Source organism: Enhydra lutris, unplaced genomic scaffold (genome assembly GCF_002288905.1).
Source record: "Enhydra lutris kenyoni isolate GAN:26980312 unplaced genomic scaffold, ASM228890v2 scaffoldscaffold4, whole genome shotgun sequence".
NCBI lineage: Eukaryota > Metazoa > Chordata > Mammalia > Carnivora > Mustelidae > Enhydra > Enhydra lutris.
The window spans coordinates 17,309,060-17,327,105 of NW_019154088.1; the positions used below are offsets into that span (position 1 = coordinate 17,309,060).

Consider the following 18,046-nt stretch of genomic DNA (forward strand, 5'->3'; position numbering starts at 1 on the left):
ACAGAAAAAATTAGCTTCTTGGTGTCTTTTTTGCCAAATTTTATTTTGGGGATGAATCCTGAACAAAAACATCCCTAAGTAAAAGTTTCAAATATAATTTTTTTCTTATGCTTTTTTATCATGAAGAAATATTAAGAAAAAACAAGAGAACGCTACCTGGCAAGACTGATGTAATTGGCGTAAAATTTTTTGAAGCTTTCCATATTCTTCTCGTTCTAAATATAATTTCCCAAGCTGTAAAAGAATATATTTATTAAAATTAAAAGATTTTGACAGGAAAAGGCATGAATTTTTAGGACAGTTTATTAAGGACGCCCTCCCATTCTTCAAAAAAAAAAAAGGTAATTGTTGTTACCTTTGTGTTTGTCTTAAACCACAGTCTATCATTCTTAGCATCTTTCAAAGCTTCCAGTGTTGTTTCATAGAATTCCTGCAGTAAATCCATCTGACATAAAAAATCAGAATTCTATAATTGTAAACAGCAAATTTGTACCTGTTAATAAAGTTAATTTGAACAAACTAAAAGTGCATCTTTGAACTTTAATACACATAAGATACCCTGTTTCTGAATGGCTGTGTCAGTCTATAATTTAACAAAACCTTAGCAAAACAGAGACCAAGTTTACAAAAAGTGCCAAGATCTGTTTTTATGTGAGTTTTTAGAAAGTAAAACCCAGAAAGAACCCAATGCTCTAATAGTATGATTTGTCTTTCTCAATCTAGTAACTCTTTTTATATTGATGGAAATGAATGACATACACTTTGAACTAGTTGTGCTGTTATTAATAGTGTGTATCTTATTCACTCAACTCTCATTTGGTACCTATGTGGCAAATACTAGGCAAGCAGCTAAAGAAACAAAGAATAAGCTTCCCTCCAAAATTCTTCTACAAATGTAATTAATCAAGTAATCAAACTACACAGCTCTTAAGTTACTGGTAAACTGCGGAGTTATGTAGAGGGTGAAGTCCAGCACAATTTTAGCTGTGTCTAAACACCATCAATTCACCAATCTAAGTGTGACATTTTTTCATGGAAATCATTCTATTTTGCATTGTGATAAGCTCTCTTACCTACCTTCTTCCCCCCACACTGGGCTCTGCCTTTGTTTGAATACCTGATTCTCTCGGTCTCTAACAGAATCAAGAGCTAAGAGGGCCATGACAACAGGAAAGTTTAATACTTTCACAAACGGCTGCCTATCTATTCATGACTGCTGATGGCATACTGAATGAGTACCACCCACCTAATATCTATTCTTACTTTCAAAGACAAACAGCGTACATATAAGAGCACAAAGCAAAACACAATCTTGAAGTTTGAAATTAATCCCCCCCCACCAACATCTGGCGTAACATTTATAAATAGTGTACCAAAAATGTTTTGATGACACTTGTTCGTAAAACTCAGAATATATTTCCCCACATAAGAAAAGCCCCCCAATATGTAACAACTCTAGAGTGCCATTACTTACTAATGTTTTAACAAAACATATACAGTTGACGCTCGAATAACATGTTTGAACTGTGTGGGTCCACTTATACGTGGATTTTTTTCTGGTAAGTACCACACAGTACTATAAATGTATTTTCTCCCTTACACTTTCTTTTCTCTAGTTTATTATAAGAATACAGTGAACACATTACATACAAAATATGTCAATCAATTGTTTATGTTATAGGTAAAGCTTCTGGTCAACAGCAGGCTATTAGTAGTTAAGTTTTTGAGAAGTCAGTAATTATACCACAGATTTTCAACTGCACAGCAGGGGGGGCAAAGGGGAAGGGCTACCACTAACCCCCATGTTGTTCAAAGATCAGTTTTAAGTTTATTTTTTTCTCTATTTCCTTTACATATATTTTAGATAGAAAGAGTAAAAGTAATAAACTACCTCAAGAAATAAAATTGACATCTAGTAGAAAATACAAAATGAGATTCTGAAATGAACATTGTTTATAATGAACATGAAAAGTATTAAACATTTTAAGAAATCCTAAATGAATGGAGAATAAATGACAGAGAGTACTTCTTATGCTAAAATATCATGGTGTTTAAGAAAGTTATGTTGCTTAATAGAGTATGAACAGCAATCCAATTAAAAATTATCTTAGCAATACAGTAAAATCATTGCTTTTCTTAATAACCAAAATCTAGAATAACAAAAGCACTATCCTTCCCAAGCTTCACTATAGTTTCTTCATCATTAGCCCTTTATTTTATCATCTAACAACCACCCATTCTTTGTAAAAGCATTTACTAAATACCTACCGAGTAATGCCAATTAGTAATATGAGTACAGGGTCTCCTCAAGGATCTTTTAATCAAATCTACACAAATCTAACTGAAGTGATGATGGAGTTTATTGGAACGAACTATGATAGTAACTATATGGGAGTTTAAACCTGTAAAAGTTGTGTGCGGATTACGTACCTCAAGATAGTTTTTGAAGAGACTTAGCTAGTTATTGCCTTTTAATATTGTATGATTAGTACTATAATTAAGAAAATAGTATTTATTATTTTTAAAGCACATTAATGCCCGGTCTAACTGTTTAACTAGAAATCTCTACACCTAACTAAGAAAAAAAAAAGAAGAAAAAAAGAAAAAAAAAAAGAAAAAAAAAGAAAAAAAAAGGGAACAAAGTCTTTAGTATAAATAACTACAGACAGTTGGATGGGTTTGTTATAATAGTACAAGTAATAACATATTGGTAATTACCAATAGGAAAAACCAGAATCTAACCTGTTTAGAAGTGGAGATATAATCAAGAATAGAATTAATGGATTTTTCAGAATAATTTCTTGTGACTGCACTCCGAATATAGGTCAATAGTTGCTTATATCTATTCATCATTTCTGGAAAGTTTGTCTGTCAAGGAAGAAAAATGCATTATTAGATATGTATTTAGGTGCTGAAACAGCTACATGATTAAGACTATAGCACACACAACTATGTAACTGAAAAATAAAGTTTTATGATAGAGAAAGTATGCATGACAGAAACACCATAAACATTTTAGCTTAAATTTAGAATTTCTAGATTACTGACACATGAACCAAATTACAAAGTTACCCTGTGAAAAAGTACAATTTACAGATTTTCAAAATTTCAGATACTGGTCTCATTGCACAACAAACATTTACTGAAATCCTAAGAACTACTAAAATATTCACAGACTAGAAAATATAAATAAATCCAATTTTTCAAATGCCTTGGGTACCAACTATGCAGATTATCAGCTATATCTTCTACTGAAGATTTACCCCTTGATGAGAAAGCTCTCTAATAGTGATATGTTTCTTTTTTCCCTATATTATTGGTTGGCTCAGCGATAAAATGTGAAGTTGAAGGAATCTTTTCAAGCCCAGGTACTCATCCCACTATCAAGAAAAGTCCTCCCACCCAAGGCTCTACTCAATGGTAGATGTAGCTAATGTTGCTATTCTTTGCAGGACTATTTGTACTACTGTGGTTATTCCAGGAAACATGAGAGGTCTGAGAAATGAAGAACTACCAAATTTTCAAAACTTAAGTATTTTGGTGGATCCTCCCTCAAAGTATATCACGTAAGTCAATTTATGAGTCTAACCTGATAACCTGTATCCACACACAGTCCCCACAATCTCCAACTGCTACTAATCCTTCTTTTTATTGGGTTCTACTCTACTTTTAATCAGGGAGGTGGAGCATTGGTAGATACTAGACTAATAGAGTATGTGTATTTATGAACCTGAGAAGACTCCCTGAAATCTAAGCAAGAACTGAGTTACAAAAAAGAAAATAATAGTTGGATAGGTGGGGAAAAATGGACAGAGCAATGGGAAAAGCCTGAGCAATATATATCAAACTACCTTATTTCCAAGTATGCCAGTACCATTTAAGGGCAGATAATAGGTAATGTCCTATCAATGAACTGTTAAAACCCAAGTTACAGAACATTTTTTTTTCTTTTTTAAATATTTTATTTATTTATTTGACAGACAGAGATCACAAGTAGGCAGAGAGGCAGGCAGAGAGAGAGAGAGAAGAGGAAGCAGGCTCCCTGCAGAGCAGACAGCCCGATGTGGGGCTTGATCCCAGGACCCTGGCAGAGGCTTTAACCCACTGAGCCACCCAGGCACCCCTACAGAACATTTCTTATGGCAAAAGGCAAATCAGAAATGGACTGTCCTAACTTTGAGATTGTGTCTGGATACTGAAATAGGATTTTAGCAAAAAGTTAGTTTTGAATTCATTTTCTTATGCTCTAGTAATTTTAAAGCTCATTTTTCAATAATTCTGTTACTGTATTTAAGATTAAGGGAAGATAAGGTAAATTACAGTGGTGAACACAGAGCAGTTGATAACAAACCCTTTCAACTTTTTTTTATTTTATTATATTTATTTGACAGACAGAGATCACAAGCAGGCAGAGGGGCAGGCATAGAGAGAGGAAGCAGGCTCTCTGCTAGCAGAGAGCCTGATGCGGGGCTCAATCCCAGGACCCTGGGACCATGACCTGAGCCAAAAGCAGAGGCTTTAACCCACTGAGCCACCCAGGTGCCCCCCCTTCAACTTTTTATTGCTCAAAAGCTTCACACAGCAACATGGGTCCTATTCTGAGTCCAACTAGAAAATGAGGGATAGAAGCTGAAACTACTATTCACAGAAGCTGTTTGAGCAAATAAAACATAGTGAAGGAAGGTAGGCAAGGTAACACTAACTACAAATAATCCTTTCCCTTACTTACTTCCCATCTTGGCTCAAGGTAAAATGGTAAAATCAAGTCTTATGGGTAGCATATGGGTAGCATATATTTAAATGGGCCCCAAAACTAAACCAATGTTAGTAATGTTAAGACAGCAGTTTTCTACAGTTTTGGTATTATTTCAAATCATAAAATCTTAAGACTTGAAGCCCAATGTTCAAGTCAAGACTAAAATTGTTTAGTCAAAGTCCCTGTCCCTTGAGATACCTGATGCTTCTTCTACATCCTTCTAAGCGATTAATTTAAATACAGTAGGTGTTTAATATTTTCACAAATAATTAATGGAAAGAAAGCACAAAGGCTTTCTTTGTGCAATGGAGAGATACTTTTTGAGAATATCAGAGCAGAACTAGAAAGGGTGAATTCAAGATAGACATTTTTCCTTTAACTATATATAAATGCAATATGAAATATACTTATTAATGTCCAACATTTTTTTAATAGTCTTGATATTTTGGGGGGAAGAATGAGCTAAAATATTTTGTGGATAGTTTCTATAAATGTCATGGAGGGGTCCTTTTGAAGGAGGGGTCCTTTTGAAGGTAGGTGAGGATGCCAAAGAGTATGTCAAGAACAGGATGAAAATTAGTGCAAGTTAACTAGACAAAGGTAACAGTCAAGTCAATTCAGGGAGTTCAAATTCAAATATATGGGATAGAGAGGTTCATAGGGAGAGGGAGGAATCATATGAGAAATATATAGATAAGAGAAAAAAAAAAGTGGTAATAGACTGCCACCTATCCTTCCATTTGCCATAGAAGCAAGTCCTTACCTCTGCTATCTAAGCTCCACTTTATCTTTTTCTCAAAAATTCCCCTATCCTTAATGATTTTAAAGTTCTGTCTGTCCCTACTCCTCTCATCTTACCATTTATTTTCCCCTCCACCTCTACCCTGCACTCTTGAAGACTAACAATTCTATTAGAGTACTACATCATGACAATGCCAATAAGATATTTGAGCACCTACTGAATGCCAGCCACTATTACAGGTGATAGGAATGTGAACAGGGAATAAAGTCCAACTCTCATGGAGCTTACAACCTATGAGGATGAGGGCAGTAGAAAGGCAATAAGTTAAGTAAATGGATCAAGGGGTGATACAGTCAAAAGAAAAAAAACAGCAGGGTAAGATGAATATAAATGATGATGGGAAGGATGTGATTTTATATAAGGTAGTCAGAGGAAGGCCATCTTGATATTTGGTGACCCTGAACAGAGATCCGATCAAACAATGAAAAGAGCCACATGGCTAATCGAGAGGAGAATTTGGGGCAGAGGAAACAGCAAATACAAGTGTTTACAAGTAGCAGCATGCTTAGGATGACATGAGGACAGCAAGGAGCCCAGTGAAGGAGAGAACAGAAAATAGTTATCAGAAAGGTAGCAAAGGGTAAGCAGACATAGGGCCTCCTAGGCTATGGTAAGGATTTGAATTTTATTAAGGAGAGTAGGAACCATTAGAAGATTCAGAGCAAAGGAGTGATATAATCTGACTTAACATTTTAAAAGGATCACTCTAAAAACAAAACCAAAAGGATCACTCCACTGCTTGTGGAGAACAGACTGTTAATAAAGCCAGGATAGAAGGAAGGATACCAGTTAAGAAGCTTCTGATACAATCCAGATAAGAGATGAATTTTGGCCTGGACCAGACTAACAGACATAAAAATGGTTAAGTAGCATTCATATATGAGATGTATTTTAAAGATATTTAAAGACACCTGAATTTACCAATGGATTATTGGAGGGGAGAGAGACAAAGAGAGGAGTCAAGAATGATGCTAGTTTGGGTACTTATCATTGGAAGTGGAACTCCCTGTATTTAAACTCCAAAATAAACACAGTAACTTGTGGAAAAATCATTCTGTTAACAGTGCAGCCAGATACTCTTTATATATCTATAGGAAAAGTTCTCTTAAAACAGAAAAGTTTGACTCCTATGTACAATTTTTTTAACTTAGTATTACTGTAGTCACAAATGAAAAGTAGGCTTAAGTATAGAAATATTATCACCAGAATTATCTTAAAGAAGTAGACAGAATGGCATTTTGTTGCCATGAGGTTTTTACCCACAGAATTTATTTTATTATTAGTTTAATTCCCCCTCAAAACAAATCTTACCAACTTGAAGTTAATCTTAATCATTTGCTTCAGTGCTTTAAATCCCCATTCTCCTTTTTCACCTTCAAGTTCCAAAACCTAAAAAAACAGAAGACATCTTTTATCTAACTTAATGCTAATGTTATTTTCTAGTTGACACCAATGTCTGTTTTGAATTTATTTTACATCAAATGTATGACAAACACTTCCCCCAAAATTCCACCATTTCTCAATGCCATTTTTAAAAGGCTTTACAAAAGAAACGTGTCTTAAAATGCTTAAGGATAAGTGAGCTTATTTTGAAGTTTCTTCATCAAAAGATTAAACAAGAACTACTGCTCAATTATTTTACAATCCCAGAAATCCTTTTTCTCCCTCTGAATAATCCATTGGTAAGAACAACCCAAAAGTTTATTAGTCATCAAGAAATCACATTATTTAATAGTGGAACCACACCTGTGTGATCTGTCCTCCAAAAAAGGAACAAAATTGTAGTATTATCCTACAGGTATTATCCCAATAGGTATTATCCTATTGATCATCATGGTGGTTTCCTTCTGCCAGAACCATACTAGCTTTCCAGGACAATGGCCCTGTTTTATAGATAGATTGATTAGAAAAAACAATAGTATACCCCTTTTAAAGTATCTGCCTGTATTGCAAAATGCAAACTTATTTACAGGATTAACACTTAGTACCCAAAACACATTTCTGAGGTAAAATTCTGAGACATCATTTGAAAAAATAAACTTTAAGAAACAGAATCAATCAGAAAAAAATATGAACCTTTTGAAAACTGCTTAATGCTGCTTTTGGGTCATCTTCTTTTAGCGCTTTGGAATTATAGTACTGATTTTCCAAATCCACATTTGGTTCAGAGTTACTATCTTCAGAGTATTCCTGTGTGTTAGAAAGAGACACTAAAATGAAAAAGAATTCAACACATTGCCCTGTTAAAAAGTGAGTACTGTTAAGACAGAAAAACCATACATTTATACAAAACAACATTACACACATAGGTAAAATGCCACTGATACTTAATCATTATTTAAAAAACAAGTGAAAGAGCCAAAATCAAGTGAGGAGAATGGAATCATTTCTTTCTTTCAGATCAAAACTACAATTCCATAGAATTAACAAAAAAGCAAAATGTACAAAATACTCATTAGTGACCCCCAATTTTGCAGTGGTTAATTTTCTGGTGGTCACAGAACCCAAGAAAAATCATCATAAATGTTAATTACTACATAAAAGCTAATTATTCATCTTAAGTTCTGTAATTTAAATTTCTCTACTCCTTTAGTCTATATTTCATTGTTCTAATATGGCCTGACTACTTAGGATGGTAATCTATATGTGGCAGAGCAGTTTATTGCTAAATATAATGATACGTTAATAAGAATACTTGTTTTATGTGCACTCCACATAGCTATTATTATATTAATGTACTTTAACTAGCTTCATAAAAAATCAAATTAAGCGCAACCAAATTTAAACAATTTTATTTGACTTTCACCACATAAATTCAGTTCTTAGTAGTGAAACAATAAGTAGAAAGAAAAATTGGAATAAAGCAACTATTTTGTGAAGCAGTATAAACAAGAATTTAAAATAGTTTATAACAATTCAAAAGATATTCAACTTAATGATGAGGATTATAAAACATAAATAGCTTAGTAGAATGAAAGTCATTATTTTAGGAAGACACAAAATTATTTCCATCAGCTACAAATCATTACAAAAGGCAAAATGTCAAACTAAGAACGGTACCTGGAAGTAAACACAAAAAGACAAGAAGAGTATTACAGAGTTATTTCTAAATCCAAATACTTAGTAATTTTTTTAGAGATATTCATGAAAAATCTGTAATATTTCATAAAGGCCAAAGAATGAAAAAAAGCATAGTAAGTACAGTGCTAGCGAGCTCAAAAATACATGAATACAAGATGAGTTTTTTCTGTGATAAGAGATGGAGGAGGATGTTTGATGTTAGTATAAAACCAGTTTTATCTGACCACAGAGGCTTTGTAATGTGCACCCTCTAGAGGACAATTATTTCCTTGTGTAAGGACATGAAGCACGGATGCAGTCTTCCGGATTTGATTGGGAATTCTGTTTAATATGAAAATCCTTTGTAATACTTCTCTTTGGGATGAGATCAAATTCTGGGTAATGAATAAATTTGATAATCAATCATTCACTTCTTGACCCTGTAAGCTAGGTTTGACTATAACTGATCAAACCAGAAAAGCAATTAATAAAGACTTAATAAACAAGCAAATTATGTATCAAATAATGCTGTGAGAGTGAAGGCTTCTGAGCTAGGTTCTGAAAGATAAATGGGGGTTTTTGCCTGCTAGAGGAAACAGGAGAGGGGAAAGAGAACAGTAGATACAAACAGCATCATGGGAGGTGACTAAAGAACTAAAAGCAGTCACATTGTTGGAACATAAAAAGTCCTTACTGATTCTAACTTCAACATAAGTCTCAAATTCATGCACTTTCCTCCCTCTCCTTTGCTACCACCCTAGTCTACCAAGCCACTTCCATCTCTCCACAGACTTTCTGTTATCATTTTTTTTTTAAAGATTTTATTTATTTATTTCAGAGATCACAAGTAGGCAGAGAGGCAGGCAGAGAGAGGAGGAAGCAGGCTCCCTGCTGGGCAGAGAGCCCGATGTGGGGCTCAATCCCAAAACCCTGGGATTATGACCTGAGCTGAAGGCAGAGGCTTTAACCCACTGAGCCACCCAGGTGCCCTGTTTTAAAGGAAATAAATCATATGCATAGGGATGAAGAAGTGGAATGTGTAACATTTTTTGCATAACTGCAATTCAATTCTTAAATAGTATTGCCAAAATGTCTAAGTACATAAGAACTGGTGTTCCTGACTGGCATTCTTATAATCAGGCAGTCCCTTGTTATGATCTGTAACAGCATACTCAGAGGGTTTGAACCAGCCTCTGTGACATGACTACCCTGTCATATGCAGTTCAATGAATCAGTACAAGCTGTGTACTACAGAAAACTCTTCTTCGTTATTAGATTATTTTGAGAAATCTTTAGAATAATTCTGTTGTTTAGATATCTACTGTTAGATACCTATTTAGATACTAAGTGATAAGATCTTCAGCATAGGGGCACCTGGGTGGCTCAGTGGGTTAAGCCTCTGCCTTCGGCTCAGGTCATGATCCCAGCGTCCTGGGACAGAGCCCCGCATCAGGCTCTCTGCTCAGCAGGGAGCCTGCTTCCCCTCCTCTCTCTCTCTCTCTGCCTGCCTCTCTGCCTACTTGTGATCTCTTTCTCTGTCAAATAAATAAATAAAATCTTTAAAAAAAAAAAAAAAAAAAAAAAAAAAGATCTTCAGCATATACCAGCAATTAAGTGTTGCTCCTGCATATGCAAATTAAATCTTTCCATAAGCTACTCATGGTCAGGGACAGATATGCAAATGAAACAGCAATGCTCTAACACAATAAAGATACATATTAGGTACACCAGCAGCTCAAAGAAAGGAGTGAATTACGTCAAAAAATGGGCAGAAGACATGAACAGACACTTCTCCAAAGAAGACATACAAATGGCTAACAGACACATGAAAAAATGTTCATCATCATTAGCCATCAGGGAGATTCAAATAAAAAACACATTGAGATACCACCTTACACCAGTTAGAATGGCCAAAATTAACAAGACAGTAAATAACAAGTGTTGGAGAGGATATGGAGAAAGGGGGAAGGCTCTTACACTGTTGGTGGGAATGCAAGTTGGTGTAGCCACTTTGGAAAACAGTGTGGAGATTTCTTAAGAAATTAAAAATAGAGCTACCCTATGACCCTGCAACTGCACTACTGGGTATTGACCTCAAAGATACAGATGTAGTGAAAAGAAGGGCCACCTGTACCCCAATGTTCACAGCAACAATGGCCACAGTTGCCAAACTGTGGAAAGAACCCAGATGCCCTTCAACGGACGAATGGATAAAGAAGATATGGTCCATATACACAATGGAATATTATACTTCTATCAGAAAGGATGAATACCCGACTTTTGTATCAACATGGATGGGACTAGAAGAGATTATGCTGAGTGAAATAAGTCAAGAAAAGAGAGTCAATTATCACATGGTTTCACTTACTTGTGGAACACAAGGAATAACACAGAGGACACTGGGAGATGGAGAGAAGTGAGTTGGGGGAAATCAGAGGGGGAGACAAACATGAGAGACTGTGGACTCTGAGAAATAAACTGAGGGTTTTGGAGGGGAGGCAGGTGGGGGTTAGGTGAGGCTGGTGGTGGGTATTGTGGAGGGCACTTGTATTGCGCAGAGCACTGGGTGTCGTGCATAAACAATGAATGCTGGAATACTGAAAAGAAATAAAACTAAATTAAAAAACAAAAGGAGTGAATTAGAAGGAAGTTACCTGAAGCAGGTCTAAAAATATGAATAGGAGTTGCCTGGGGATTAGGAAAGGCATCTGAAACAAAGCAGTTAAGGTGTGCAAAGGCATGGAAGCTTGAAATGATACCGCATAATTCAAAGAAGCATGGATAGTCAGATTGGGCTGAAACACAGGATGTGTAAAAGAACTAGTGAGAGAGAAACTAGTTATCAGACAGAGGAACACCACAACAGAAGTCTAGCAGGGAGCTTAGATCAAGTGGAGCCACTAAATAATTTTACGGGGAAATAATCAGATTGTGTTTTACAAAGAGTCATCTGGTAGCAATGAAGTAGCCCACTGGATAATCTTACGATTGTCTGGCTAAAAGATGATGGAAGTTTGATTCCAAGTAGTAGAATAGGGAGAAAAGGAAGGATATACAGTAAGTACAGAATATGTCAAGAGATGTTTGGGATGTAAAATAAAAAGGACCCACAACATGGGCACGGGATAAAGGGAAATAAAAGTTATCACTAATGACTGCAGTGCCTGGACGGCTCAGCTGTTTTGAGTAACCAGCTCTCAGTTTTGATTTAGGTCATGAGACTTACATCAGCTCTGCACTCAGCACCGAATCTGCTTGAGATTCTTTCTCTCCCTTTGCCTCAGCTCCTTCCCGTGCTCATGCTCCCTTTACCACTCTCAAATAAATAAATAAATAAATTCTTAAAGTTATCTCTAATGACTATTGATGACTTGGATATACACAGTGCTGTTAATGAGAATAGAGACTATATAAAAAGTATTAAATATTGTTGAACTCAATTCCCTCATGTCAGATGAGAAGGATAGAATTATAATTTGTAAAAGTTTAAAGAAAATGCTTTTAAAAAGAGAAACTGGTATTTCAATATATTAATGTTTTAAGAAACAAAAAAATTAAGCAATATATGAAAGAAGCCACATGAACATTGTTAAAAGGATTAAAAGCCTACCTAAGTTTTTAAGTTCCACCTATTTATATAATAACTCATGTCTTAATACTCCCCAAAGCAATTTGTGATCCATGCACACACCCAAATCTATTCTTCCTTCCCCACGTGTACCACACAACTCAAAATCTCTGTATGGGCATTAACTGTCCTCTGCTAGGAATTCTAAATTACCTCCCCTCTTAACAAACTTCCCACTTTTCTCCTATGATGCTTCCCAGCCCTAACAGTGTATTACTTGTGACATCATGTGCATTTTTATTTATTGCATGTTTATTTATATTATAGGTATTTTCATAACTGTGGAAGTGTCTCTTAAAAATGTTTGTATTTTTGATTTTTGTTCTTAAATGTTTCTGCTTATCTTTTCTAAGCAGTATTGAGTACATGACTTATTAGCACTGTGGTAAACTTGAAGATCATCAATGAGAACGTAATGTAGGAATGGGAATGAGAATTTTGTTGTCCCATAAAGTATTCAGTTTTTGAAAGAACTTTAAACATGCATTCTTTTAACTTGGATAGGTTTTTTTCAGCCTTTTAGAGCCCACACTACATGTACAATATAAAGTTTAATATATAGTTGTTTTAACTTTTTTCTTAACCAAAAAATGTAAGATTTTACACTACTACATAATTAAATGAAATTTTCCCCCCGGCATTCTGTTAAATAGTCCTTCCGCCCCACCCCCCATATCTGTCCTATGAAGATACCATTCTGGATTCCCAATCAGATATCAAGTAGTGAAACTTTTTTTACTATGAGTTAAAGTCTTTTGATGGCATAGAATTTATTTAGCAGTTTATTTCTTGGTTTGTTAGTTTCGTTAAACCACTATATGTTTCTAAAACAGACTAAGGGAGGGGGCGTCGGACTGGCTCAGTTGGTAGAGCATGGGGACTCTTTTTCTTGAGGTTCAGGCCCCACATTGGGTATAGAGATTACTTAAAAATAAGAATCTTAAAAAAAAAAAAAAAAAAGGAGGGCTGGTTGCCATTTCGTGCTTACATGTTGTCAAGAGAGAAGTTGGATGTTTTTTCATAGTTACTTGCCTGAGACTTGTTTCTTGGGATTTAAAGTGTCAAAAGAATTGACTTGCTGGATTAGGGAAATTTCTTTTTTATTTAAAAAAATATTGTTTGTTGGAAAATTCACGATTTCATTTTAGTCAAAATACTAACTAAAGCTGGCATGCGTGGGTTAAGCGTCCGCCTTTGGCTCAGGTCATGATCCCAGAGTCCTAGGTTTGAGTCCTGAATCGGGCAAGCCTGCTTCTCCGTCTGCCTTTGCCTGCCACTCTACCTGCTTGTGCTGTCTCTCTGACAAATAAATAAATAAAATCTTTTAAAAAATATATTAATTAAAGCCCTGAGTATTTCTGACCACAGATATATTCAGCATATCTTTTTTTGGGTTGTCTGTTGGCAAATTTTAATACCCTAAATCATTTTTTGTACTTGCCCAATCTAGTGGAAATACATATTTAGGATACCACCAGGAAAAGTAAAACTGTTTCTAAAACTATACTGTTTTTGTATAAGAAAGTAATTAATGGTGTGTACCCCAAGATCTAGAAGAAAAGAGAACCAGCTTGGTTTAAAAAAGAAGAAACAAATGTGAAAGAAATCTAATTTGCTTGAGCTCTTATTTCTAAGACCTATTTTATTTTTTTATTAGAAGCAGAAGCAGGTGTTTTTTTTTTTCCTTTTCTTTTAAGTAGGCTCCAAGCCTAGCATGGAGCCCCACATGGGACTTGAACTTAGAACTCTGAGATCCAGACCTGACCTGACCTGAGCTGAGATGAAGAGTCGGCCGCCCAAATGACTGAGCCACCCAGGTGCCCCAGAAGCAGGCATTTTCTAAGCATAGGAATTTATATAGCAGTAAATGGAGAAGTGGGAGATGGTACTGGTAAATGTCTTGATTATTTGCTTGTCTGATAATACTAAGTAATAACTATACTACCATTCATTAAGTTAATAAGGCTATTGATATGTTAACTATATTGTAATTCTACAGTCCAACCATTCTAGCATGAAATTCCTTAATCTTTTTTTTTTTTTTCTTATTTTGTTTTGTTTTGTTTTTTGTTTTGCTTAGGACTTCTAATAATCTTTTCAGAAAGGACTTAAGACAGACTGACTTCATTCCAAATATTATTCTTTAGTAGATCCTGTGATAAGGTAGGGCAGTATATATTTGAATTTAAATGTATTGCAAGGAAAAATTTTGTCAAAAAGATAGACTAATTCTGCTCGGGTAAATATATTAAAGCTGTGAGACTCATATTCCCCTAGCCAGCCTCACAGTTATGATTAGTGAATGAATATTTACTAGCATTGGGGTTTTTTGGTCTTAATATGTTGCTGTTTTAATGCTCTAAACATTTGCTTCTTTTTTATCTGCATTTTTGTGGGGAGAGAAATGAGTTGTAGCCGTAGGATATCTTAAAGAATCTCATTTGTCACCATTTTAACAATTTAGCAAATAATGGCTTGAACTTACTTTCTGGTGTTATAAAGAATCTTAGAACATAGCTTAACAAATGAAAATATAACACTTCTGTTTTTAAAAAAAAATACTTTTGAATTACTACAAATAGAATATATAATCTCCTTTGAAAAGAAGTGGTGATAGAGAACAAGGGGGGAAAAAAAAGCTCTAGGAATTTGTATGTTTAGTATGAGGGATGTCACTTGTCATTCATTGTGCATATAAAGAGTTTGGAAGTTATAGGTTATTCCCCTCTGAGACTGCTGTGCCAGTAACTTAACTGTTTGACAGAATGTTGGGGACCTTTATAGATTTTCAAACAGTATACTGCTTATGGTCTGAGCCAGTGTTTTCTATGCTGCACAAACATTTGGAATTCTGCATGTACTCCTCATGAAGATGAAATTTGATTCTGTAGCTGAGGCTTTTAAAAGAAACTTAACGTGTTTAATCATAAATAATTGGAGGGGCGCCTGGATGGCTCAGTGGGTTAAAGCCTCTGCTTTCACCTCAGGTCATGATCCCAGGGTCCTGGGATAGAGCCCCACATTGGGCTCTCTGCTCAGCAGGGAGCCTGCTTCCCTTCCTCTCTCTCTGCCTGCCTCTCTGCCTACTTGTGATCTCTGTCTGTCAAATAATGAAAATCTTTTAAAAATAAATAAATAAATTATTGAAAACAACTCCAGATAGGAAAATACTAATCCTTTTAGTACTAATAAAGTAATGACACATAAATTATGGTATATCCATGTGATGGAATGCTTATATCAGCATTTCAGATCATGCTCTGAACAATATTCAGTGATTAAAAACTTTTGATAACTTGTATTGGTCAGGACTCTTGGGCGTAAGAGACAAGAATATTGTTAAACTAGCTTCAACTAAGAAGAGCATGTGTTGACAAACATCACCAGGAAGTATCACTATGGCTGGATTCATGGCTCAGATGATGGTGGTGGCTATTCTCTTTCTTTCTTCCTGGTCTGCTTTCCTCACTGTGTCGGCATAATTGTCTTCACATTACATCACAAGATGTAATGCAGCATCTTCCTAGTATTATAACCTCAAAGGCAAAAGGGTCTTCTTTGCTAGCTCTAACAGCAAAGCCCTAGGAAGGACTTTTATTGACCCAGCTAAGATCTCTGTGGCCTTCTGTGAACAGCTGTAGAGAGGGAGATGGAATCGCTTGCCCTCCTCTGTGAACAGCTGTAGAGAAGGAGATGGTATTGCTTGCCCTCCTCTGTGGGTAGGGCACTGTAATTGAAAACCCTCACATGGGAGAGTAAGGGTTGATCATTAATGCTATGCACACAGTGAACACATATACACTATAAATATGTAATCTGTATTACAGTTTAAGAGGGTAGAAATAAAAATTTTTTGTTAAGTGGGAAAATAGAGAAAAAATGGAAGATCTGAAAAATAACAGGAAAACTTAAATTTGTTTATTTCTCAGTGAACCTGTATTTTATTGCTAAGGTGAGAAGGGGCAGGTTCTAGGGTATAAATGATGAACAGAAATCTTACTTTGATCATGAGAGGCCAAATAATATTTTGTCATAGCTCAAAATTTTTAGAGTTCTTCAAAGAACTTGAAGCATGTAGCTTTTTAAAATAGGTGATACATGCACATAGTTCAAACAAAATATAAAAAGTTTTCTTTCCATTCTCGTTCCCCATTTGCCCAGTTCCCATTCCTCCCATAGATAATCAAATACATGTTTTTATCCCCCCCTTTGTTTTTAAACCAGGATATAGCCTATTATATATATTGTTCTATGCTTTGGTTTTAATGTGCCTTAGAGATTATTCCATGTAAGTATGCAAAAAGCTCACTTCTTTCTCCTTACAGCTGCAGTGATTGTATGGATGTGCCGTACTTTATATAACCAGTTCTCTCTTGATAAGCATTTGTCCTGTTTCCTTTTGCTCTTATAAACAATGTGCAGCTTTTTTTTTTTTAAACTAAAGTGATAGGCCTTATCTTTTTTTGTAGATGTGGAAAACCATATTCTGAGTCCTGTCTGATAAACAAGTTGGGCCATCAAACTGGGTGATACTCTTAGATTAGAAACATCTAGTGAAGTTTTTCTTCAGAATTTCAGAAACATTGCTTAATAATCCATGTCAGTGGAATAACTTTACTACCTCTTGAAATTACTACTTCAAAGTTAAGTGTTGGTTTGGAATATAAGTTTCGATGTATTTCCAAAAAGTCCTATTGCATTACCTCATAGGTGTACTCTGTATAATGAAATTGGAGAGGTTAAAACAAGTATAACTAAAATGATAAATAACAGGAGACAGCTCTTAACATGCTAAGAGTAAGATAAATTTAAGACTTTTTACCCATAACTGAAATCTGTAAACTGTGAATATCCAGCAGCATGAATTTGTACTTGTATGTTATATCTCAAACACTTGAATTTCAATGGGAATTAGAAAGTTCCTAAGGTTCAACCCCCTACATTTGATAAGAGAGAAACTAAAGCATCATGTCTGAGTGATTCACTTTAATTTATAGGACAAATTAGTGGGAGAGTCAAAAGTATATCTCAGGTCTAATGACATTTATGATTTCTCTCTTTGGAAGATTTAATTTGAAGACTGAAAGTTTAGGACAAATAAAAGAATCTTCTGATTTACCCTGTAGATGAATTAGGACCCATTAACTTAAGTGAAATTTTAAAAACTTAGGACAACTTTATGAATGGCTAAACCACAAGTGACTACTTAGGAGTTGTATTATATCTAGTCCTTAAGGATAATGAGACCTTGCCCTTTGCTTCTCTGTGCCCAACATCTAGTATAGCTGTCAAGATGTGATCAAGGCTTGGCAAACATTGTTAATGGTGGGTCTTTTGTTCTAGAGCACATTTCAAAGACCTCTTTTGACAAGGGACACAGGAATAAGTAGAAGCTGTGAAACTGACCTTTAGCAGTAGGTGCATTCCAACATAGAGTCATTATTGCCCCTGGCTGTTCTGTTCTTACATGTTATTTTGGAACATTCATCCACTTTTCATTTCAGGTAAACAAACATTTATTGAGCAGTTTGTCTTCTAACAGACTCTGGGGATGCCAAAATAAGGAAGAGAAACTTCCTGCATTTTGAGAAGCTCATAATAGTAAAGTGAGGGGAGGTGGGAACAAAACACTCAACAAGGCTCCATGTTAGAGAGATGCATGTCCTGTAAAAGCATGACTAAGGAGAAAATTTCTTTTGCTAAGTAAAGTTGGAGGAAGAACCACAAGGTAAGCCTTGAGTACATCTTCCAGGACTGTTAGGGCTGGGAAGCATCATAGGAGAAAAGTGGGAAGTTTGTT

General features: G+C 35.3%; 1 protein-coding gene across 4 annotated transcripts in view; it reads right to left on the minus strand.

The window, feature by feature from the left end:
* Window positions 1–18,046, minus strand: part of LOC111162519 (COP9 signalosome subunit 2) — a 30,544-nt gene that overhangs the window by 10,655 nt on the left and 1,843 nt on the right. Inside the window, exons 2-6 of one of the 4 annotated variants that reach the window (XM_022527019.1) lie at window positions 7,635–7,748; window positions 6,870–6,947; window positions 2,743–2,868; window positions 356–445; window positions 157–234 (exon numbers count right to left, since the gene is read on the minus strand). In XM_022527019.1, the coding sequence (XP_022382727.1) occupies window positions 157–234; window positions 356–445; window positions 2,743–2,868; window positions 6,870–6,947; window positions 7,635–7,748 (486 nt within the window). Of the gene's footprint in view, window positions 1–156; window positions 235–355; window positions 467–2,742; window positions 2,869–6,869; window positions 6,948–7,634; window positions 7,881–18,046 lie in introns of those variants that run through there. The other 3 variants (XM_022527010.1, XM_022526991.1, XM_022527001.1) reach the window with 3 other exon arrangements.